General features: G+C 35.7%; 1 protein-coding gene across 7 annotated transcripts in view; it reads right to left on the bottom strand.

Moving 5' to 3' along the window:
* Window positions 1-25,457, bottom strand: part of LOC140624199 (sodium channel protein type 1 subunit alpha) — a 140,141-nt gene that overhangs the window by 76,714 nt on the left and 37,970 nt on the right. For all 7 annotated transcript variants that reach the window (XM_072810926.1, XM_072810928.1, XM_072810927.1 and 4 more), the window contains one exon: window positions 412-724. In XM_072810926.1, coding sequence (XP_072667027.1) covers window positions 412-675 — 264 coding nt within the window. In that variant the 5' untranslated portion in view covers window positions 676-724. The remainder of the gene's footprint in view (window positions 1-411; window positions 725-25,457) is intronic.

The raw sequence follows: 25,457 nt of genomic DNA, 5'->3' as shown, positions 1-25,457 counted from the left end.
CCCTTTGTGGCATCAAATTTTGTTCCATGAGAAATTAATATTGACATTTTCGAAGTCTTTATCATTGTGATACTTTCAGGATTTTCAAGTGCAGAAGCCACATCAAATTGTATAGTTAATACAATCTCTGGGGAGAACTTTTTAATTTGTTAAATTAGCTGCCTGCCTACAACATATATTTATTTTTAGGTATCCATTATGGTGCATTTGGGACAGCTCCATCTGTTAGGATATCAATTTATTTCTCATGCATGCATATACATAAAACACATTTACATAAAACACATACAAATGTGTTTTATTTTTTAAACAGAAGGACTTTCTGCTAATTTGGCATGTGTTGGTACTATAATAGTCCAAGGTAGGCAGAAGGCAATTAGCAGTAAAATATGCCTGATAAAAAACACTCACTTTTTTATTGATATAGTATGGGTCCAGGTCCTCCAGCGGCTCTGACACCATCTCTGGAGGGATGTCTCCATAAATAAAAGGAAGGTTCTTTCCAGCTTCCAAGTCACTATTTGGCTTTGGGCCATTTTCGTCATCATCTTTCTTGTCTGGTTTGGGATTCTTAGCCTTTTCTTCTGCAATGCGTCTTTCAATAGCCGCAAGAGATTCTCTGGTGAAGAAGTTGAAGCTGTCAGGTCCTGGTGGTACAAGCACTGTTTGCTCCATCTTGTCATCCTGCACATTTTAATTACCATTTACTCTGCATATGAAAGTCCTAAAAAAAAGAAGGATGCAGATATTCTAAGGAGATTAAGAGAAGATTTTAATACCTATAAACTCTAGTCATGAAATATAAACTAGAGGATTGGATTTTTGTTTCCAATTAAATGAAATGCAATTGTTAAATTTTTTGGTAGTAAGACCATTTAACACCAGGTCTACCCTTTTAATAAATGTTTAAGTGTGCATGACAGTATCATCAAAGTGTGCATGACAGTATCATCAGCTACCAGCACAAAGATGTACAGCAGATGTCTAGTACTTATTCATCTTGCATAACTAAAGCTTTATACCCTTTGAATGTCAACTCTCTATTCCCCCTCCCCTGGCAACCACCATTCTACTTTTTGCTTCACTGGCTTGGGCTTAACAGATATGTTTTCTATCTCAGGTTTTGTTAAGTGTCCCATGTTTATTCATTCTTTTGCTTTGCCAATACAGGAACTGTGCCATGACTTAAGAAAGCGATTCAACTATAGCCTTAATTAAAGCACATTAGGCTAAATACCATCGTGTCTCTAATGGGCTGTTCACTCTGTAAGCCACCCACATGAGGATGGATCCCCATAGAGGCAATGGATAGCTTATCAACAGGATCAAGTGGAAAGGGAGTTGACTCTGAGAGGATATAAAAATCCAACCCTTAGGTCCTGACAAGTGGCTCCTGGCCAAGCGGATCAAAACAGTTTGCTGCAGCCAGCCTTAATAACCAATCAAATAATCAGTACTGATGGAGTTGCAGACCTGAGTCTTGAGCTAATCTGAGATTGAGACAACTGGATCTGTGACCTGCTCACATCATTAGCCATGGCAGGGTTGGCTTACTTGAATGCACACAGAGATGTTTCAGTGTTGGACAAATGCCATTCATGTGACTAGGAATGAGAAAAAGAGTAGGCTGGAAAGAAATTCCTAGATTGGGCTTCAGATGGGAAAAGACAGCAGAATTCTTCTATTTTGGGAAAAAATAATCGGAAAGAAGCCAGGGTGCCATAAGCTCAACAAGAACGGAAGTGTTTTTCTTCACCCAAGCAATAATGCTATTCTTGCTGAGTCTATAGTCCTATAGTGCTAAACATATTACAAGGACCTGAGGCAAAACTCTCAACTCCATACAGCAGAGTCAGATCTGACCTGATGCCAGGAGCCAAATCCCAGATGCATAGTTTTAAGGTATATTTAATATGAGCTCAAATTTCACAGATACTATGGAGCCAAGACTTCCCAGAGCCGAGTCTCCTGCTCAGCCATGAGTTTTATTTGGAAACTGTGTTAACTCATTAAGGTCAACAAGCTATGATGCAGTTAATTGCAGCTTTGGTGTATGTAAACTGCAATAATAAAACTGCAGCCATAACTGTTTTGTGAAGAGTCCTAGAGGGACCTCAAATTTCACTGAAGGATGTTCCCACCGCTGGCAGGTTTATGACCGTATTTTTCAGTGGATGGCCAGAAACAAGTGGGATGTTCAAGTCTAAATCTGTACCCTCTGTCTAGTAAGTGAACTAACTTTCATACAATCTACTTTCCATCAGCCTACAAGAATAGAAAAATTAAATCAGTAAATTTAAATGAATGGAAAAGGGATATTTTACCCCAAAACTCTATCTGACCCATAAGGCATCAGGAAACCCTGGCAGTTATTTATTTGGAAATAAAAGTTTAGGGATAACAACTATGGTGCGTTTTCTCATAAAGGAAGTATTATGACACGGATGTTTTTACTTTACAGTGTAAACCCTCCCTGCCACCTGTTCTTCAGCACTCAGTTCTGTTCCCAGAGGTAACCAATGTTATGGGTTTCCATATATTTTTCCAGGTATGTAACAGGTAAACACTAAGCACATGAGCGTGTGCATACTCACACATTTTCTATTTAAAAACACATACACACAGTATCTTAGTATACAAACTCTTCATTTTTCACTTAAAATATATTAGAGTTCATTCCTTATCAATTTTTATAGATTCAACTTTTTCATCGGCTACATGGTTTTCAAACCATTGTTTGTATGTACTATAATTTATTGCACCAATTGTCCAGCTATGAGTATTCAGGTTGTTTCCAAACTTTTGCTTTTATAAATAAAGATGCAACAAATATATTTCATCCACATACTTTCACATATATGTGGACATATTTATGGTATCAGTTTCTAAAAATGGACTTGGCTGTGTAAAAGGTGAATAGTTAATTTTAATATTATTGCAAAATTACTTGCTATGAAGTATTGGTTTTCCTGACAGCAATATAATGCTGTGCCTGTTCATCTATATCTTCACCACATAATATGTTATTATATATTCAATATTTCTAATCTGATTGGGACAAAAATGGGATCATATTATAGTTTTAATTTGCATAGTGCAGAAAAGCTGAACTTTTTTCTATATGGTTAAGAGTTTTAAAATTTTCTTTTCTGTGGCTTATTTATTTATTTATTTATTTGTCTTCCTATTTAAATAACAGTCCATGTTTCCATTTTTTCCTTGCTAATCTATATCAATTTTTTTAGATATGGCATCAACAATTTAATTTTGGGCCTTTTAAAAGGGTATATTTTTTCTGAGTTTGTGGTGTTTTTGTGCTATAGGTTAAGACACTTTTAAAAATATTTTTGAATGTTAACATGATGATTTAACTGTAGCTCTTCTTTGACTCCCAGATTTTGTGTCATGCTGAGGAAAGCAACCATGTCCCTGGGGGAGTGGAGTGATATATGAGAGATCATATTTTCTTCTTGCATTTCTAGCATTTTTATGCTTTAATTTTATACATTTAACTCTTTAATCTATTTGGAATTTGTTGTCTATATGGAATAAGGTAGATTCTTTTTTTCCTTAGTTATTCCAATGAACATTGACTACTACATAAGCTAACTATACATATATCTATTCATTTGTATGAACCTCAAAGTCAGTAGCGAATCTTATGAAGTAATTCTAGAGGTATTTTCATTAAAGTCAAGAAAAAAATCAACACTATTATTTAATAATTTTCTGAAAGTACAAGCCAATCGAATTAGAAGTGAGAAATAATTGTACTTATAATAATAATAAGGACAAGGAAGTAGAATTGTACTTATTTGCATATTCTGTAATTGTATACCTAGAAAACTTAACAGAAACATCTGGAAAACTCCTAGAAGTAGTGAGAGAATTAAGTATCCGGGTTTAAAAGAGAAAAAAACTCAAAGGATTTTCTTTACAGGAACGTTATGCACCTAAAAATACAATAGAAGAAACTAGAAGCTTTCTCACTATGATTAGAAACAAAACAAGGATAGCCCTTCTCACCACTCCTTTTCACACTGTGCTGGAAGTCTTAACTACTGCAATAAGACAAAAATAGGAAATAAAAGATATACAGATTAAGAAGGAAGAAATAAAAGTGTCTTTCTTTGCACATAACACACATAACAAATTTTCCATGTAGAAAACCCAAAAGAATTAATTAAAAACCGACCAACCTACCTACCAACCTCCTGGAACTAATAAGCAGGTACAGCAAGGTTGCAGGATACAAGATCAATGTACAAAAGTAAATTGCTTTCCTATACATCATCAATGAACAAGTGGGAAATTTGAAATTAAAAACACAAACCATTTACATTAGCATACCCTGAAAATGCAATTTTTAGGCATGAACCTGACAGGTTATGTGTACAAGGTGTATATGAGGAAAACTACAAAACTAATAAGAGAAATAAAAATGAGCTAAATAATGGAGATATTCCCTGCTCATGGATAAGAAAACTCAATAATTTCAAGATGTCAGTTTTTCTCAACTTGATCTCCGGTGGTCAACTGATCCATTGATCAATGCAATCTCAATCAAAATTCCAGCAAATTATTTTGTGGATACTGGCAACTTGATTCTCAAGTTTATATAAAGAAGCAAAAGACCCAGAATAGCCAACACAATACTGAAGAAGAAAAACTTGGATGAATGACTTGACTTCAAGGCTTACTATAAAGCTACAGAGACCAAGTAGTGTGGTATTGGTGACAGTATTGACAAACAGGTCAACAGAACAGAATAGAGATTCCAAAATAAGCCCATATAAATTAAGTCAAGGGATCTTTGACAAAGGAGCAAAGGCAACGTTATGTAGCAAAGATGGTCTTTTCCAATGGATGGTGCTGGCTAGAATTGGACATCAACATGCAAAAATATGAATCCAGACACAGACCTTACACTCCCCACAGAAAGTAACTCTAAATGGATCACAGAGTTAAACATAAAATGCAAAACTATGACTCCTAGAAGAGAACATAGAAGGAAATTTAGACGACCTTTGGTTTGGGAATGCCTTTTTAGATAAAAAAACAACAAGCATGATCCATGAGAAAAAATAATTGATAAGCTGGATTTCATTAAAATAAAAACTGCTCTGTTGACTACAATTTCAAGAGAATGACAGGACAAGTCTCAGACTGGCGGAAAATAGTTGCAGAAGATAAAGCTGATAAAGGACTGCTATCCAAATATTCAAAGACACTCCCATATAATGGCAGAGATGATTTTAAATTTTTTAGGGCAAGGGCAATCATTTCTGAAGCACCAGAAGATTTAGCAACATTTCAAAATTGAAGGGTTCCCATGTTTGATGTTCTTCCTGTTGCTACAATCAGGCTGCAACTAAGGGGTAACATATTTCATAGATTCTCCAGCTTTGACACTTCCCAGATGTGTTTAGAACTTCTTTTTAATTGAACTGCCCCAGAAAAAATGTAAACACATTTTATTTTAGTTCAAAAGAAAAAAATACACACAAAGAACTCTTAAAAGTCTAAATAAGAAAACAATCAACTTGACTGAAAAAAATTATCAAAGACTTTAATGGATACCTCGCCAAAGAAGATACACAGATGGAACAAAAGCATATGAAAAGATGCTCCATATCATATGTCATCAGAAAAATGCATATTAAAACAAAGAGAAATCACTACCCACATATCAGAATGGCCAAATACTGATACTAAAACATTGATAACACAAAATGCTGACAGGACTGTGGAGTAACAGGAACTCTCATCCACTGCCATCTGGACAGCTAAAAGGTACAGCCACTTTGGAAGATAGTTTGGCAACTTTTTAAAATGAAACGTACTTTTAGCATACAATCCAGCAATTGCTCTCCTTGGTATTTACCCAAATGGTTTGAAATCCTATGTCTACACAAAACCCTGCACACAAATGTTTATAGCAGCTTTATTAATAAAAATTGCCAAAATGTAGAAGCAATCAAGATGTCCTGAAAATGTAAATGGATCAATAAAAGGTGGTATATCCTGACAATGGAATACTATTTAGCACTAAAAATAAATGAGCTATCCAGCCACAAAATGACATGGAGGAAACTTAAATGCATAATAGTAAGTGGAAGAGTCGATCCGAAAAAGCTATATACTGTATGATTCCAATTATATGACATTCTGGAAAAGGAAAATTATGGAGACAGTAAAAAGATCAGTGGTTGCGGGGGGTTAGTGGAGAAAAAACAATGAATATGCAAAGCACAGAGAATTTTTACGGCAGTGAAACTTTTCTGAATGGTACCATAATGGTAGATACAAGTAACCATATATTTGTCCAAACCCATAGGATGTTCAACATCAAGTGAACAATAATCTAAACTTTGTACTTGGGGTGATAATAATGTGTCGATGTAGATTCACCAATTATAACAAAATGATACTGTGGTATTGAACTGTACTTAAATGGGGGCTGGGCATATAGGGGAACCTTGAACTTCTTGCTCAGTTTTATGTGAACCTAAAAAATAGTCTATTTAAAAGGGGAAGTTACAATTAGTGAATAGTTCATAAATACAATGTAAGAAATTTTTTCAATCTTTGAATAAATCTAAAACATTATAAATGGAAAGACATATCCTTTTCTTGGATGGAAATACAATATAATAAAGATATGAAGTTTTCCTAAGTTAATAAATTAAGTATAACCTTCACAAAATAATAATATAACTCCTACTTTCTTCTTGTTTGCTATCTGGTATGTCTTTGCCCATCCCATTTGGTTTTATCCTTTTCATTTCACTGCTTTCTTTTGGAAATTCCTTATTATGTATATGTTTAGATCTTGTATGTAGGTATATTATAAATATATATAATCATTGTGGCCAATTGCTGCCCTATGTTGGAGATCATTGCCCATGAAGTTGTGTAAATGAACAGAAAGTTACTAAAAGTCTTCCTATTTTTCAGAAATAGTCCATTTGAGAAAAGTCCTCCAGGCAAATCTTCCTGATTATTGGCTGTGAGTTTCAACTGGAGAAGTAAACAACCGGGAAGACAGAAGAAAAGAATTTTACATTGACAAATATGATCATTTTAACTGTATTACAAATAACTATAAATTAGTTCAGATACTAGAATTACATTTATATATGAGCAATTTCATGGATATTATAGTGACATCACACTGAGATTAATGTAAGGCTTTTTGCAACTCTAGTAGACCTTATATTCAAATATCTACTTAAAAATAAACCTTATATTAATTATATGAATAAAAAAATTTTAATTGGGATGCCTGGGTGGCTCAGTGGTTGAGTATCTGCCTTTGGCTCAGGGTGTGATCCCAGAGTCCTGGGATCAAGTCCCATATCAGGCTCCCCACAGGGAACCTGCTTCTCTCTCTGCCTGTGTCTCTGCCTGTCTCTCTTTGTGTCTCTCGTGAATAAATAAATAAAATCTTAAAAAATTTTTTTAGATTATAACCTATCCCATAAGTTTATTTATTTTTTTATCCCATAAGTTTATTTATGGAATATTTAGAAACTATCAGATACAATTCAATATAAATATTTTGTCAGTAACACTATAGAAAAAAGTTCTAAATTATATTTGAAATTTGTACATACTTTGCTAGAAAATATAAAAGTGAATCATGAGATTTTCATTTATACTTGAAAGGAAACTTCACTCTTCAGTGCAAAAATGTATAATTGAATAAATGGTCCTAAGTTTATGAGACTATAGCTCATTTGATAATGGAAGAGGGAACCTCAAAGAATCGATGGTTTTGGCTTACACCTCTTTCTTTACAAGAGAAACAGCATTTATATGTCTTTGGGTTGACAGAGGAGCCCTTGCTAACTTATAAAAGAGGCAAGATGACATGTTCACTTTCTCAGTGAAAAAACTTCAAAGACACACATATATATTTTCAAGAAGAATAGGGATATTTAGATCAAATTAAAAAAGAGAACTAAAAAAAAATAAGTAACCATAATTAGGAACAAAAAATAACAGGAAAGATATGTTAACAGAAAGCAAATGTGAAAAAGACAAAAAATGTTGGGGTGGCTAGGTGGCTCGGTTAAGTGTCTACCTTTGGGTAGGATCATGATCGCAGGGTTCAGGGATGGAGCCCTGCATCTCCCTCTCTCTCTGCCTGTTGCTCCCCTTGCTTGTATTCTCTCTCTGTGTAAAAAAATAAATAAATAAAATCTTTTTTTAAATATGGGAATAAGTAGTATAATGGACAATAGAAAAATGGAAGGGGCACCTAGGTGGCTCAGTCAGTTAAGTGTCTGCTTTCAGCTCAGGTCAGGATCCCAGTGGGAAGTCTGTTTCTCCCTCTCCCTCTGACCCCCAACCCCCTTGTGTGTGCATGCAGGTGAGCTCTCTCTCTCACACACAAACAAATAAATAAATAAAATCTTTGGGGAAAAAATGGAAGAATTGTTCTTCAGGAAGACAAGCAAAACAGGGATCCCTGGGTGGCGCAGCGGTTTGGCGCCTGCCTTTGGCCCAGGGCGCGATCCTGGAGACCCGGGATCGAATCCCACGTCGGGCTCCCGGTGCATGGAGCCTGCTTCTCCCTCTGCCTATGTCTCTGCCTCTCTCTCTCTCTCTCTTTCTCTCTCTCTCTGTGACTATCATAAATTAAAAAAAAAATTAAAAAAGGAAGACAAGCAAAACAATAGTAAAAAACAATCAGATATGAAGTTCTATAGAAGATAAGAAAAAAAAAAGGAAAGAAAAGAAATGGAAGCCAGAGGCTGTGGAAAGAAGGTCATAAAAAATATAGAATTTGTGACTGGAAAGAAATAAAGTAATAGCCCAATATTAATTAATATGGATGAAAGACTAATAAAAAGGGAAAATTTATCAGAATGTAGAAATAATAAATGATACATTCTGATGATATCAAACTGATATAAAAAAGGGAAGCAAAATCAGTGCCATTAGAATTACATTTTAGTAATATTACACATTCTTGGAGAGCTTTGTAATATCCAAAAGTTAGTAATGAGAATATTCTGTATCATTTCTAAGATTTCCTGAATTCCTTACATAATTATTATAATAAACATTCTATTACTGGATGAAGTTTTTGCGTCTAGACATTTTGTATTTCTCTTTTCTATAGAAGATTAAGTATGTATTACATACAGGACTTGAGCAATTGTGTATCACAGCCAAAAGATTTTTACACTGAGGTGGCCTAGACTGGTGAACAATATGGTTTTGATCATCTTTGTAAAAAAAAAAACTCCATTTAAAGTAACCTTTACCCATGAGGTCTCATACTCAGACTTCTTTGGGCATCTGAATTTTTCCATCCAAATGGAAATGTCTACAATAGCTCAAATTGAAGCATTTCATCTTCATTGCGGCATTTCATACAAATAGCCTTAAGCATGAAGGTAATCTTATAAATGCTTTGTCTGTGAAGAAGTCTGGCCTTTTATAAGTTAAGGACTATGTAACTTCTTTTTCGAAAGCACCTCTGTCCATGACAACTTGGGCCTGGGTGTGTAGGTCTGCCTAACTCTGGAATTTGATTTGCGGGCTTTTTGGGTCTTTCACACAAAGCTACATCCTTCAAACAAACTTCTACGAAGTATGAAGGTGAAATTTTATTCCTTTCTTAGTCCTCTGTTTAATTTTTCTCTTGGTTCTGAATGTGAGTGAGAAAGACAGATGCTATTTAATGTTCCCCTTAAGAGACTACTAATACCCACAACTTTGCATTTTAATTTAATCGTGGGTTTAGGTGAAGAAATAGCATAACTGCTAACTTCTGATGAGATATTTTTGCTTCCATGGTGTCCTTAAATTCCATGTTGTATTTAAAGCCTAAAAGCAATCCCCCCTCTTGCCTGCCTGCCCCTCCTGCCACCAACATGGTGAGACAATCCTCATCTTTTCCTCCAAGGTTCTACTGCTACCGTTATGAGTTATTAAATTAATTACTACTATTTTTATGCTTTATCTGGCCCTGAAAAAATTTACGGGGGGGGGGGGGAATCAATTGACCAATTGATGAGTGAAACAAACATACAGCTTTATGTTTTCTCAGGTGTAGCTTTTAAGTTTCTCTTTACATACGAGAATATATGTAATCCTTACTACAATAGTATTTTGATGCTGATGAGGAACAAGTCACTGGAAACTACAAGAAAGGCTTTTAGGCAGAGAGGACTTAGTTTGCCTCAACCTCTGAACTTCTGAAAGGTTAAGTAAGGTATTTTAAGAGAATCAAAGAGAAGTCACCATTAAATCAAGAAATAGCAAACATTTAAAGAAGAGTTAGGGATCATCTAATTCATCCCTCTCACTTAATAGAAAACAAACTGAATCAAAGCAAAATTGATATTTCTTTTTTGAGAATTTTTGTGCTTTCTACTTCCAAAATAAATATGTGATATGTCCAGGGTCACACAGCTTAATAATGGCAGAATTGGAATCAGAATTTTTATTCCCTGACTCCCAAACCAGTGCCTGTCCATTCTCATAGTACAAAATAATTTTCAAGTACTTACATGATCTTAAACTTCAGTAAAGTATATGCAAATATAATATTAGTAGCCACCTTAAACTAATATTCACTTGAATTATATTCCTGAGACACCCGAAACAAATCTAGTAAATAAAATATTTTGGCAGAAATGGAGACTATCTTAGAAAATCTTAAAAACAGGAGACATCAAAGCAAATGGTTATTGTAATGTTTAAATTTAGAAACTATATCACTATATCATGCAGGTGTAAAACCTGACGAACTATATTTCCACAGTCAATTTATATTTTACTTCAATAATGGTTTTCATTTTATTTTATTTATTTTTTAATTTAAATTTTAGTTAACATACAGCGCAATATTAGTTTTAAAGTAGAATTCAGTGATTTATCACTTACATACAAAACCCAGTGCTCATCATAACAAATGCTCTCCTCAATCCCCATCATCCATCTAGCTCATCCTCCACTCTTAAGTAACTTTTTAATGCTTTGCTAAACCTGGCTATTTCTAGTTGTCTACTGAGCAGATCACTTTCTATAATTCATCTGCCCCACTTCAATTTCTCCAAAGATTTCCTTACACCAAAGTTATAATTATATGACATTTATGTATCTTGTTCACCTTATACTATATAATTTGAGGTTGGGAAAATTCATATATCTGCAATTCTGTTTTTAAAGTGATTTGATTTTCATACTGAGGAGAAACCAGACGGACTCCTGCCAAAATGACTGTCAGCTTCTGTACAGTCCCATTACTATTCTGAGCACATAAACCATCTGGGCATGACAATTCATGAAGTGTTTCAGTTGGTTTTGTGGTGTATCTGCCACCTATTTTATAAAAGAATGTTGCTGCCAATAATAATAAAAATAACTAGGTAAAATGTTATTCTTACAGTTGTGATCTCACATAACTCTTTTTTTTAACACCCAAGAAAGAAACTGCTTTTTACATAGAATTTCACAAGCCTAGGAAATACTGTTTTACAAATTTCTTTTCTAGGAATAATTTGGTTTGGTACATGTATTAAAAAGTCCTCATGAGTTTTTACAATACGCATTTTTACAATTATAATTGAGATTAACAAATGAAATTGCCTATTTCATTCACATCTTTAAAACATTTACATTCTTGGGACACCTGGGTGGCTCAGCAGTTGAGCATCTGACTTCAGCTCAGGGCTTGAATTCGGGGTCCTGGGATCAAGTCCCTCATCAGGCTCCCTGCATGGAGCCTGCTTCTCCCTCTTCCTGAGTCTTTTCCTCTCTCTCTCTCTCTCTCTCTCTCTCCCTCCCTCCCTCCCTCCTTCTCTTTGTCTCTTATGAATAAATAAATGGAATGTTTAAAAAATTTTCATTCTTTAAAATATTTGTAATCCATCCTTAAATTTTCATGCTGTATGCAGATCACATTTAAAATAAGGTCATATATCTAACATACATTGACATCCACATTGTGTATTTCAAGAGTATTTTTCAGGGCATTTGAATAATAAACCACGAGCTCCACAAATCATTCAATCCACTGTTGCCCTGGTTGATCCAATATCAATAAACTACTTTGGTCAAACCGACATCATTTATTACGCTGGTAAATAGATGGTCTGTATTTACTTCAGATGCTAATGCAAAATTAGCACAAAGAGTAGAATTTAAAAGTATATATATTGAACTAAAATAAAACACTATATTCTAGGGATGTTTAGAATCGAGGAATATATAATGTATTATTTTTTCAATTAATAAAATTGTGCAATTATTAGGCATTTTTGCCTCACTGTATAATTACTGAATTAAATGTTAGAAAAGCAAAATAGGACCTAATGTCCCAATCCTGTCAGTTGGAATTAACTTTGAATATATACTAATTTGGCAATATGTTTAAGACAGTATTTAAAGAATTGAAAAAAAATACATTGACTCATTCAAATCAGTTCCCAAAATGTGCTTGATCATACATATACTGTTGTACCCCAAACACTTGTATTTTTGCTTCACAGAGAATTTTCCTACTCAAATTTAGCTCTGATAGATTCCATCCTGCCTATAATCCTATTTTCCTTTGTCCTGTGGCAAATTCTATTAGGCAAAATAGTTCACTGGGTTCAGTCTTATGGGCAATTGCTATTTCCATGCCTTTAACTATACCATTAATTCGTTCCCTGAATTCCAGAAACCACTCAACTACCACCCAGTACAGGATATATCACTTCGTGTATTCCTGAATAAAAGGTTGTAATGATGTTAGGAAGTGCTGGCATATTTGTATCCTAGACTTTCACTGAGAGACTTAGCCTTTAGATAACTCATTACAGGGTGGCAACATTTACTGAAATATAAATTTGTGTGTGCTCTGCTTATATGTATTTTTTTATCATTTCAAGCAAATGGAATGCTAAAGTCTTTATTACCTCATGAATTTTAGTAGAGGAATAAACAGAAGCTGCATGAAGTCCATGCTTTCTTCCCTCTGGGAAAACCCTTACGCGCATTGCAGACATGAGGTTAGAAATCCCAGAGCAGGGAGATGGGGGAGAGAGCTGCCTCTGTGAGTAGTCAGAGTCTCTAGACAGGGAAGGGGTTGGCAGTGCCTTAGGCAGGTGTTAAAATCTCAGAAGGGACAGCTGGCAGGGGAGATCCTTGACAGGGAGAGTCTTGGTCCTGCAAAAAAACTCCTCTTTACGTTGAACATCGCCCACTGCAGCAGGTGCAATGAACTTGAAGGGGTGAAATGAGCGCTTCAGTGGGATTCAACTGTGGGAGATGTGCAATCGTTTGCTTCCCCTAAGGAGATGATACATCATCACCAACTGCCTTGTGACTTGTAGCCCTTCCGGGTAGGTGGAACATACTTCCAGGGAACATAATTCCCATTGTCCCTTTGACCAAGTGATTTGCTTTGGCCAATGGAAGATGGAAAGACAGAGTCTTCAACTACACAGAAGCTCACCAGGCAAAATGTTGTGGTTCCACCCAGCCTTATTCTTTTCCCTCATTCTGGAGAAGGGCATTTCTCAAATAGAGTCTGCTCCCTCAGCCTTGGTCCTAGAAGAGGAAGACCCATAGATAGAGTTGCCAGAGCCAGCCAGGAACCGCTAACAAGTTTGTAAATTACTGAAGCTTCGGGGTTGAGTTAACAGAATAAAGCTAACTAATCTGTCAGGAAAAGCCACTAATCCATGACCAGATTGCTAAACTGATTTAACAAATGATACAGAAACATAGTATCTCTCAAACACAACTTTTGAATGAGATTCAGACCTGCTTTTGTTTATGAGTTTCTGCCTGTAGTTTGGTCACGAAGAACATAATATCTTTAGAATGGTTTTTTCCCCCTTAAAAGATAAAAAGTAGGATGGTGGATTAGCCCACATTATAAACCTTGTACAAGTCAAGATCTCTTCTTGATCACCCTACTCGGGATAACTTAAGGATACTTTCTGGCACACCTCTAACTCTAATTAGTTTGTATTAAGAATACAGTAATAGCCTTAATGATAAATCAATTATTCTACGTAAAATCTCTTAGCAAAAAAGTCTTTTATGTTTGAAAGTAAATACTCTTATGTTGGTGGGTGAATGGTCCAGTACAGAGGTTTGGGAGGATAGAGAGAGAGTAAAGGTCTCATCGGGCTGTGTCTGTGGTTGTAGATTTGGAGACACCGAGTGTGAGGTGAAAGCACTGAAAGCCTCCCATACCTGTGCAGCCAGGAATGAGGGGGGCACTGCCTTAGCTCAGCTTATACAGGGCAGGTTTTAAACCTGCAGTGGCCGGTCTGTTCATCTGCTTCCCTTCCCTTGCCCCTTGCTCATTTCTTTTCTCTTCCAACTCTCCTTGATGCTCCATTTCTTTCCTTTTCCTCAGCTGCTCATCTCACTTCTGTTGCTCATCTTCCTCACACTTCTCACCCTTCCTCCCTGTTTAGAAATGTCATCAGTTCATTCAACATTTTTCAAAAACCACTGTTTAAAAGTAATTTAGTATAAATCTCACAAGGATACAGAGAGAATGAATGCCATTATTCTTGCTGCGCTCTCTCAGGCAATGCAAGTCATTTGTGCCCATGGTGTGGTGAAGGTGGGAGTTATGTAGCTGTAAGTAGCAGCCAGGGAAATAGTGCTAGAGTCAGCATCTGTCCTTTGCTGTGGGACAATAATGGGAGAGAAAAAAATCAGGCTTCCTTGGTACAATTCCTGTTGAGGGAAAAAGAAGTCAGCACTAGCATTTAACACAAGATGTTGGGGGAGGGACTGTCATTCTCCCTTTTTGCCAATATCTCCTTTGATAACCATTTCAGGGAAATAGTGCAATATTTTCAACCAATATATAAACCCTTTCAGGTCTCATGGCATGCAGGATTAGACGTTGGTAAGACCTTCACTGAATGTCTAGGTGTTAGCATCCTTAAAAACTCGTAGGGTCTTTTTGTTTTTTGTTTTGTGTTTATGGCTTTCCCCCTCCACTTATATGTGTGTTGCCTGAACAACTCAGGGTGTGAAATAGTTCATGAGCAGTCCTTGAGCTGCTGTAGCCAGAAGGGTGTTTAAATGGTGTCATACAGAAAATGTTCTGGAGTGTGGAATTCTGCTCAGGAGGGTTGTTTTTAGCATAAATTCAACTTGAAGTTACTCTTCCTGTTCAAGGGAATTAACATGAGACCACCTCATCACAAACCAAAACTGCTGAGGGCACAGTTGATGCATGGAGAGATATAGCACAGACCCAGGGGCAACTGGATAGATGAAGGACAGAACTACCTGGGAAAGAATGAGAGACAGATATGGTGGAACAGGGGAGAGGAGAGTGTGGCACACAAATTTACCACCCTGATGCATGAGTACCTGGTGCTGGACACTTACACTGTTCAAAATGTCCTGAAGACAAAGGTAATCTCCCTGAGTTAGGAGAAATTAGGACCAGAAGTTATCAGAGCTGCAGGAATTCAGTTGATAAAAATCTGAACACTGAACAATATTACAAAGTAATAATATTATCTGCAATTATTGCTATGAACTCTTGTCCAAAGAAGAACCATATTGGTACAAGATAAGCTGCAAGAACTCACAGAAAATAGATCTTGAAAGATGAAAAAGATAACTTCCTGATTAAAAAACTCACCATATTGGATTTTCTGTATACATTATTTATCATCTGTCCAAGAAAATTCGCTTAACTTATTATATATAATACTTATGTTAGTGGCTCTTTATCTGTAGTGTGACTTTAGTCATTCTCACTATATACCGTCTGTGGAACACTGGTCTAGGTTAAAGTGACCCTCTAGTTATTGTTATAGCTTTATATAGATTGAGTGCCCATCAGCTGGTGATTATCACAGATTTGTAGAGAAGGGACATTACCAGATGTCCAGCACGTCTGTCATAGCAGAGCCCTAGCCAGGTCTATTCCTGTCTGGTTTGTGACATGTGATACATGCAATCAGTTTTGTTTACCTCAAATATTTACAGAATGCATACCATGTACAAGGTCCTGGGCAGGGCTGTGAAGGATATAAGATGGTAAAGGGAAAAAAACAATATTGGAAATACTGGAATGTAAGCAAATTCCTTCTACAGGCTGCCTTATGAATTAGACTTTAGGGCACTTGGAGAATTGGATATTTCTGACCTGAGTGGACTCATTTTTTTAGTCCCAGAGAGGAAGGAAATGAACACTGAAGCATTGAAAACAACATCTTTCTTCAACCCAAAGTCAAGTTGGTGTGTGGGTATGTGCATAGTGCGTGCAGTGAACTGATAATTCTTCTGAATTATCAGTAAACCATATTTTAATAACTAGTCAACCATTGTGTCATCCATATTCACCATCTCATATGAAATTATCAGGCCAGAGTGATTTTTCTCCAATCTAAATGCACATTTTAATGCTTGTATCATTTAAAGATGTTTTTGATATATCACACTGAATTTAATAAACACATGAGACAAGAAAACATAAAGTTCAATGCCCGTCCTGCATTCTTTCCACTTAACCATTTTTTGCAGTTGTCATTGCCTTTTAGTCAGATGTCAGTGATGAAGAACCAGAACAAGATTGTTAAAACAAAAATTCTTAAAAACAAAAAACAGGCATGCTTTTTGGATCCATTTCTGTTCCTCCATCTCAAAATGTTTTCTAACATTCCTTAAATACTGAGAAAAATTTCCTTTTCATTATCTTCAATGGCAGGTGGCAGATGAAGTCATTTAAATACATGTTTTGTTAAATAAATCCTTAGAAATAATTTGAACACTATTATTATGTTCCACTAAGGCTTATACTTAAATTGTTTTTCCTTGTGCTTAAATTCTCAAGTATTTCTTGCCTGTTACTCTATTCCCACCTCTAGTAAAGTTCTAAAGCTCCTGGGCAGACAGGGCCTTATTGCCAACCAAATGTTATGAAGTTGGCCTAGAAAAGTGCTGGATTTATAGCAATAGCTACTGCTCTTTGCCGGGTGGAGTGCTAGATGGAGGAAACATAATTGTGTTCAAAGGCCAACTCCTAAACTGATTGGAGGTAGGGAGAGCCAGGGCCATCTTAGGCCATAGAAGATACTAGTAATCACCATGATAATTTAAGAAATCTCAGTAGGGTTGCCAAAGGAAAAAAAAATACATGACATCCACTTAATTTGAAGCACAGATAAACAACAGATTCTCTTTTTTTAGTATAAGCATATCACATACAATATTTTGGGCATACTTATACAAAACATTATTCATTGTTTATCTGAAATTCACACTTAACTGGGCATAACGTATTTCTGTTTGCTAAGCTTAGCAACCCTAAATTTGAAGAAAGGTTTCCCTGATAAAAATTATTTTCATATTGCCTAAAATTCAATTAGGTAACATTTTCAGTTCAGTTAACGAGTATTCCCTTTTGAAAGACAAATATCTCTGGTAAGTATGAATTGTTCATACATCAGCATGAATTAACATTAAAGGCTACTTATTTCTCAGTGTTTAACTCATTTTTCCATATCAAAGTGAGTCATTCCATCAGATGGAGGGCCTGGGAATTCTTTTCTGGTGGGAAGAGGTATTCTGTGGGGTTAGGTGGGAACTGTTAATTTCAGTGGGAGGATACTTGTGGATAAACGAATTTTAGTGGGGATTTTCTGATAAAACAATCAATTGCCAAGGAGAAAGGATACAATGGGGGCAGAGATTAACATAGTAGTCCCAGTGAGATCTCACTCCTAGTATTGTTCTTGAAGACAGTCCTTAACTGGAGGGGAATCTGGAGGGGGCTTTATTTTTCTCAAGTGGATAACGGTTAAATGTTAAAATACTGACAAGCAGATTTTCATCAATGGTGGAGAGATGGCACTAAAAATAAAACAGCAAGACAGATCAAGTTTACTAACTTCATTATGGCTTCCCTAAGTGTAAATTGTGGTGGTTAAATGAATAATATTGGCTTCTGTTTTTAACAAAAATCTCACATAGGAGGTTCTGAAAAGCAAACTCATGGCATAGATAATATGTGCTTCCTCTCATACTCTATGGTCAGGTTTTTTCTTTTTTTTTTTTTTTGGTCAGGTTTTTTCTATTATAAAGAGTATGAACTATGCTCAAAGGTTTGGCTAGTACATCTTTCCATATCAGTGACTTGTCTCCCTTTTATTGATTTTTTTCACTTTCCTCTTGACTCAGTAGGTTATATAGGTACAAACTCAAGAATGAAAGAAAGAGAAGGCAATTCAGATCAGTAAGGAAGAAACCACTGAACATGAATAGCCATAAGAACAAGGAGAAAAAATGCTCTTAAACATTTATGTGAGTCACAAACCTCTAAGAGATAAAGCCATTTTATACTGCCTACAGCCTGAGAGGTGATGCAGTGTATTCCAAGCAAAAGGAAAGGATGAGTAAGAATCTGGCAATATTTAGCAATCCTGGAACCTACAGGCCCTAACACCTTCCCAGGTCACCACAGTCCTGGCTTCTGTTGTCTTTACCACTCATTGGCACCAGACAGATATTTTCTGGTAAAATGTAACTAACTAATATGTTAAATATTTACCTCAGCTACAAACCCCTTTTACCTCTGGTAACACCCAGGAGAGTAACTACTAAATAGGCCCTCTGAAACTTTTGGTTAATTGAAGAATTGTTAATCAAAATTCATATTTTAAAGCAAAAATCCCCTAAATATATTCTACATTTCAAAATTTAATATTTTATATTATGAATTGGCCTCTAGACAATATTGTTTCTCCCACATAATACTCTGCCCAGAAAAGAACAGTAGCTGTCATCATAAATCTAATATTATATAGAGTATATCTATTCATATTGCTATTTGCTACTCCTAACTAAATAATCTATGCTTAAATTTCCTTTTCCTAAGATTTCCTTGTTTTAAAAAAACACAATTTCCCAAAATTAGCTTAAGCTACAATCACAAATTCTCTTTTGGTTACTAGCATTTGACTGTACCACAATCTGCATGAAACATGTCAGGAACATATGAACTAACCTGCATTGTATTTTTATTTTTTGCCCTCTCTTGAACAATGACTTTTATGGGAAAGAGAGTTAAACAGCTCTCAGCCTGATGGGGAAAGTTATACAATGCACAGCTTTGCAGCAGCGTCCTAATGCAGTACCGAGATGCTGCAGAGAAGCTGGAAATCAAATCATTTCTTTCTGGAGCAGCACTGGTTGCTGTCAGCTGAGATGAAAAAGAGATTTTCTTTTCTTTCCTCTTCCTCCTCTTCCTCTTCTCCTCCTCCTCCTCCTTTTAGAAAATCACATAACTAATCAACTAATCTAACTTAATTCCTTTAAACACTGGCTACAAGGAAAGATATTTACCTCAGGAAATTGTTTAGCAGTGTTCAGAGACATAGCACTTAAAAAAAAATTTTTTTCTAGCCTGTAACCAAAGTGGAAGATCCTCCCTCACAAGATGGACTGAGATGTTACTGATTTGAATAAGGAAAATACTGATAACTTACTGAATGCTTTATTTAGTACGAGACTTCTCTGGAGTTTTAGAAACAGAGTTATAAAGGATTATGTAGCACTGCTAAAGGGCATTCACTGCACTGTAGGGAAGGGACAGATAGGCCTGTTACATTGGCAGGCATTACTCAGCACTTTAGGCATTTTCGTAAGCTGATAAATTCTGCTGGCTGCATAGGCAAGTCAGGACCCCTTCCACTATTGGCAGAAAAGACAACTTCAGCATTGAAGAAAAAAGCAATCATGCAAATAATCAAGAACTAAATGAACTAAATCTCCTGGGTCCTATGTTTTTCTCCAACTCCCCTAGAAATATAGGCATATTCATTCTGAGATATTAGAGAACCAAGATATGTGCCACACTGAGTTTTTTGAATGAATGAATGAATGAATGAATACATGAATTAACTTGTAATTAATCAGTGGCTTGCCCTAGGCCATCTGCTCAGTGCACAGGTCATAAGAAGTGCAATGCCACTGCTCTCCACTTTATGCCAACATGCATTTTATCACTAAACTAAGTGAACACCGACATAGAACCACAATGAAAATTTTCAGTTTTATTCAGATAAAAATTCCCCTTTCTATGAAATACAAGAATGTAATACAACATTTTAATTAAGTGAGGGTATGTGGAAAACTAAAATAGCATGGCACATTGCTTATTGTTCTAATAGACACTGAACTTTGAGGATGCAAACCATTGCACTTACAAAATCATCTGGGGAGCATTTAGAAAATATACAGTTCAAGACCTCACCTCTGATTTTGTTTCAGAGGTCTGAAGTTGGGCCCAGCACCTGTATTTAACTCACTTGTCCAGGTGATGAGGATGTAGAGCTTGTACTTTATCGATGGGCAAGTGTTGAGAAACACTGGTGTAGAAAAACAGACTAGGTAAGGCATTTTTTACAAATATCAAAAGCAAGTTTTTGGCACCTAAGCTATTGAGTTAATTCACGCAAGTATTGGTTTGTTAGTTAGAGATGAATCCATGATACAATCTAAATGTTGGAAGGGGTCGTCATTTCTGACCTGGAGATTTCCATTCTCAGCCATAAAAGTTTCATGTTGAGATCACTGGATTTACAATGAGAATATATTTTGGTTCACATTGTGGTTGGAATCCTTAGTAGAATTGTGACATGAAGATAGTTTCTTGACCTCTCTCAGCTTCAATTCCATCATTTTTGTACCACCTGACTTTCCGAACCCTTTCCCACGGCCAAAGCCAGGGAGGTTAAATGAGGACACTGATCCCAGGGAAGCTACTGCATAAGTGTAAGTGAGCCAACAGGATTCTCTTTTTGGAGAACGTTTAAATTGGACTAAGATTGACTTGAGTGAGTCAGAATGTTATGGGAACCTGAAGTGAGTGATCTAGAGTTGAGGCTGGGAAGCAATGTCTGGCCAGGACCAAGCAGGGAATACCAGCCGACACAGCAAAAAAAGAGATGAACAGAAAGAAGATGTAAGTATGCAACCAAAGACTAGGCTATTTTGATTGGGTTCCTGACTTTTCAATTTCAGTTTAGGCTCTTCATTGGCTTAGCTATGTTTTGCTCAATGGGTTTTCAATACGTAATCCATTTTATGTATGTTAACTTAAATGTGGTTTTAATCATTGAAAACAAATGTTGCCTGACATGTATACAGAGTTTGCACATAAAATATTATTTTTTAAAAGATTTTTTTATTTATCTATGCATGAGAGACACACAGAGAGAGACAGAGACATAGGCAGAGGGAGAAGCAGGCTTCCTGTGGGGACCCTGATACAGGACTCTATTCCAGGACCCCGGGATCACGACCTGAGCCAAAGGCAGATGCTCAACTACTGACCCACCCAGGTGCCCCTAAAAAATTCTTAACCCTCTATTTTAACTGCCTTTTTTACAGAGAAGGACATGGAAGGATGGTAAAGTTGAGTGTCACAGATGATGATGTGACCAGCCTCAGTCAGATAGTCTGTAGGAAGGTTGAGATCTGGATCTGGGTCTACTGTTTCAGTTCAGTGTTCTTATTTCAAAACCAGAAATTCAGCAGCTGATATTTTATTACATTTATTGTCCTGACTGATTAAGTCCCTGAACAATTAAGCCATCCCATAAAGGTAGACTGAAAGAATCCTTCCAGGCCAAGATCTTCCTCAAAAGGTTCTTAGCATAATCTCAAGCCTTTGGACAAGTTCCTAGTTGGGATGTCAGAGCTGTATGTTGTAAAAGATGGATAAAAATTATGACCAGAAAAAAAAGTCAGCCATCATTATTACACCTTATACATTAAAAAATAAAAGACACTTGGAAAAAGACTGATTTGGAGGAGAATTGTATACAGACAGATGGGCTACCTGCAAATGAAATCCCTGAGCCACTTAATGAGGCGAGTGTTTGAAAGTGTCCTCTTAAATGATCAACTCAGATCTTGTAGAACATCTACCAGAAAGAACAAGTTTTAGTGCAGCTGACTCTAAGTTTGTGCCCAGAATATTGAATTGAGCCAAATTTATTTTCCACATAAAGTCACAGTTTTATACATCATTATATAATCTTTTGGCAGAAATAAGGAATAACATTCAGAATGTGGCACTTCGAAATTCAAAAGATCCTAGCATAAAAATACCTAGTGTTTTAGATGTTTCAAAGTAAGGCCAAATGCAGAAAATAAGTTGGATATGATAAAAATACCAGAAATTTCTATTCAGTTGGCATAGGCACACCGTTGCTAGGCATAGGTAGTAGAACAGAATTCAACAAAAAAGGATCACTAAATACCAATCACTCAATCAATCAATCACCGAAGAAACTATTAAATCACATAGCAATGCTGTTACATGCTAGAGGACATAGGGTTGTAAGAGATTTGCAGGTGCTCCCCTTTAATTATTAACTCTCCTGAGCAAGGAACAAGGTCTAACCATGGAAGTCACCATGTCCCTTACCCTGACCCTTTTGCTATTAGAAGCACAAGCTAAACTGAAGATCAAACAAAAATCACTATTACTTTTCAGCTTTTAACATCTACTTTACTACTTTTTTTTTTTTTTTTAGCTTTTTGGTCTTTATTATTCGGATTTATATTGTATTTGATTTTCCAAGTCATTAAATAATTTTCAGAAGTAGAAAATAAACAAAACTCTCCCTTGCTTCAATTTATGCCCATTTCCAATGTTTTGTCTTTCTAGAGACAAAAAATTCAGTCACATACTCTCCTTATGACAAACCTGCATATGTTTGCAGGCAGCTATCTTGTCTCCCTTTAGTTTTCTCTCTACTAAACTGAAAAAAGTTTCACTTCCGTATCATGGACACTATATAACTACTTGCATTGTTCATTTGCTCCTTTCCAATTTCTGCCCATTTCCACTGATCTGCTTAGACACTGTAATAGAAGAATGGTAATAAGAATAGCATAAAGATAACGCCTGACTTTTGCATATATTTCTCTTAGTACAAAGTACTGTGTAAAGTTTTTCAGTAATAGAATATCTCTATTTAGCCTAGTTCTTTGTATAAATCAATTTAATATTTTTTAAAAAGGATTGAAACAATAAAGTTGATCTTTTAAAAAATTGATCTTTACTTATAAAATTATCCTATGATCCTCCTCTTCTTCCTGTTATTAATCAGAAACAAACACAATTGACCTCCTTTCAAACACAAGGGCCTTGTTGATTCTACCAACATTTGGCAAATTAGTTTCCCTACCATCTTGTTGTTTGTATAGTTTTTTTCTCTTTTTTTTTTTTTTGATATTTTATTTATTTATTCGTGAGAGAAGCAGAGACATAGGCAGAGGAAGAAGCAGGCTTCCCCCAGGGAGCCTGACACAGGACTCGATCCCAGGATGCTGTGATCACAACCTGAGCTAAAGGTAGAGGTTCAACCACTGAGCCACCCAAGTGCCCCTGTACAGTTTTTTCTTGATTCAAAACATATTACATTATGGTTAAACTTAACACTAGAGTTTCTCTTGCCTTAATGAACCAGTTTCTAAAAGTTTCAAGTTCCTATTCCTATGTCCCTCAGAGCTATTAATATTGTTTACTCCATGCCACTTAAATTTTTATTCTCAATTTCAACATCAAGATCAGTGAAAAGTCATTAAACAGTAATAGTTTTGAGATTGATTTCAATAGGGTATAGTTAATATATTTCTTCAGGATATCATGGAATCAGTGTTAACCATCTGGAATAACTTGAAATTACCCTAGCAACAATATAATATGGACCAATGATTGCAAGAAATAAGTTTCAGAGTTATTTTAAAGATTCGAAGAATTTGTAATGCCAGCTCCAGCTTCAGATTTATGTTGAATGCATATTTTACACATGTTCATGGGAATATGTAATAAAATCCAAATTCTCTCATAGAAGGCTTTTTAACAGTCAATATTCATTCTTACCAGAAACAGATACTGAAAGTTCAATTTCTTGCTTGTGGTGGTCCTTCATAATTCTGATATAAAAGTTGGTGATTAATGATGAAAGCTACATTTTATAAGTAACACATTCTACCCTTTAAATCAGCAGTATGAATGTGTGATTTGTAAGGCTCTTTCTCATTAAAGTTACATGAAAGATAAATCTTATTTTATTTTCTTCACTTGCAATTATAAAAGCCAGTAAGTAAATTTATAGCCTTGAATATTAAAACTAATTGCCAGCCAAACATCTTTTCTATTTCTACATTGTAAGATACTGCCGTTTTAAAAGCTTTATAATGCAACATTCCATAAAATAACAAAAAAGAATTATATTAATATCCAAAATGAGAATGACTATGTGCTGAAACATCAATCTCGCTGGCCAATCCTTAATTTGCTATAGTTATTCAAGGCTAAGAAATTATTGTCTGATATTTAAAACAACATAAATAATGAAATACTTAAAATTTAAAAAGTACAGCAGATAATAAAATAATCTTACTGTATTTATCTGAATCAATGCATTTAAAAAAGGAATAACCTCACTCTAAAACTGAAGGCACATCTTGGGCATACCTTTGTGTGGTTTTTTTTTTAAGATTTTATTTATTTATTCATGAGAGACACACAGAGAGAGAGGCAGAAACACAGGCAGAGGGAGAAGCAGGCCCCATGCAGGGAGCCCGATGTGGGACTCGATCCCAGGACTCCAGGATCACGCCCTGGACCAAAGGCAGGCATTAAACTGCTGAGCCACCCAGGGATCCCATCTTTGTTAATTTAAAACCAAAACTCGAACATTTTAATATGATAGGAAAGTATTTAAAACACTTATTCATAATGCAAAACATATATGTCAGCATTCAGAAGACACTGAATTAAAGAAACAATTTTGTTTGCTAAATATATTATTTGGATTATTTGGCAGGATTATTTGGATCACGTAATAATTACATTGTATTGCATTGTTATTCAGATATGCCAGGTATAGAGAAAATAACACTTATCAAATAAAACTTCAGTAAATTTGATGTTCTCTATTTTATGTACAATGAAAGACTTTTGTATCTGAAAGCATGGCTTCATCTGTTTAAGAATAAATCATTCCTGGGTTGCCTAACTGGCTCTAAGCCTGATTTCAGATTTGGGATATACATATGAAAGACATGGCTTCTGTTCAGGAGGAACTTATAGTATATTAGGAGAGACACATTTGTTACACTGTGTATTTGTAGCACTAAGTTATCCATGAGACACAGAAGAAGCACAGAAGAGGCCATGATCAATTCTTTTGGGATGGGGGGAGGAGTAGAAATGTTGCTAAGAGAAGCTTCCTAAGTAGGTGATAACTGAAATGGATTTTATAAAATGAAAGGAAATTTTCCAGGAGACAAAGGAAAGGGTCTGAGGGCATGTAGGACCCACTTAATTAATATGGTCTTTTGATCACTTAGAAAAAAGTACAAAATAGAATGCTAATAATGTTTAAACACATCTACACAGTGCCAAGCATTGTGCTATGTACTTGATGAACATGAACTTTAGA

Source organism: Canis lupus, chromosome 34, assembly GCF_048164855.1.
Source record: "Canis lupus baileyi chromosome 34, mCanLup2.hap1, whole genome shotgun sequence".
Classification (NCBI taxonomy): Eukaryota; Metazoa; Chordata; class Mammalia; order Carnivora; family Canidae; genus Canis; species Canis lupus.
Note: the sequence above shows the minus strand (reverse complement) of the source record. Positions and strands in the feature narration are given on the sequence as shown.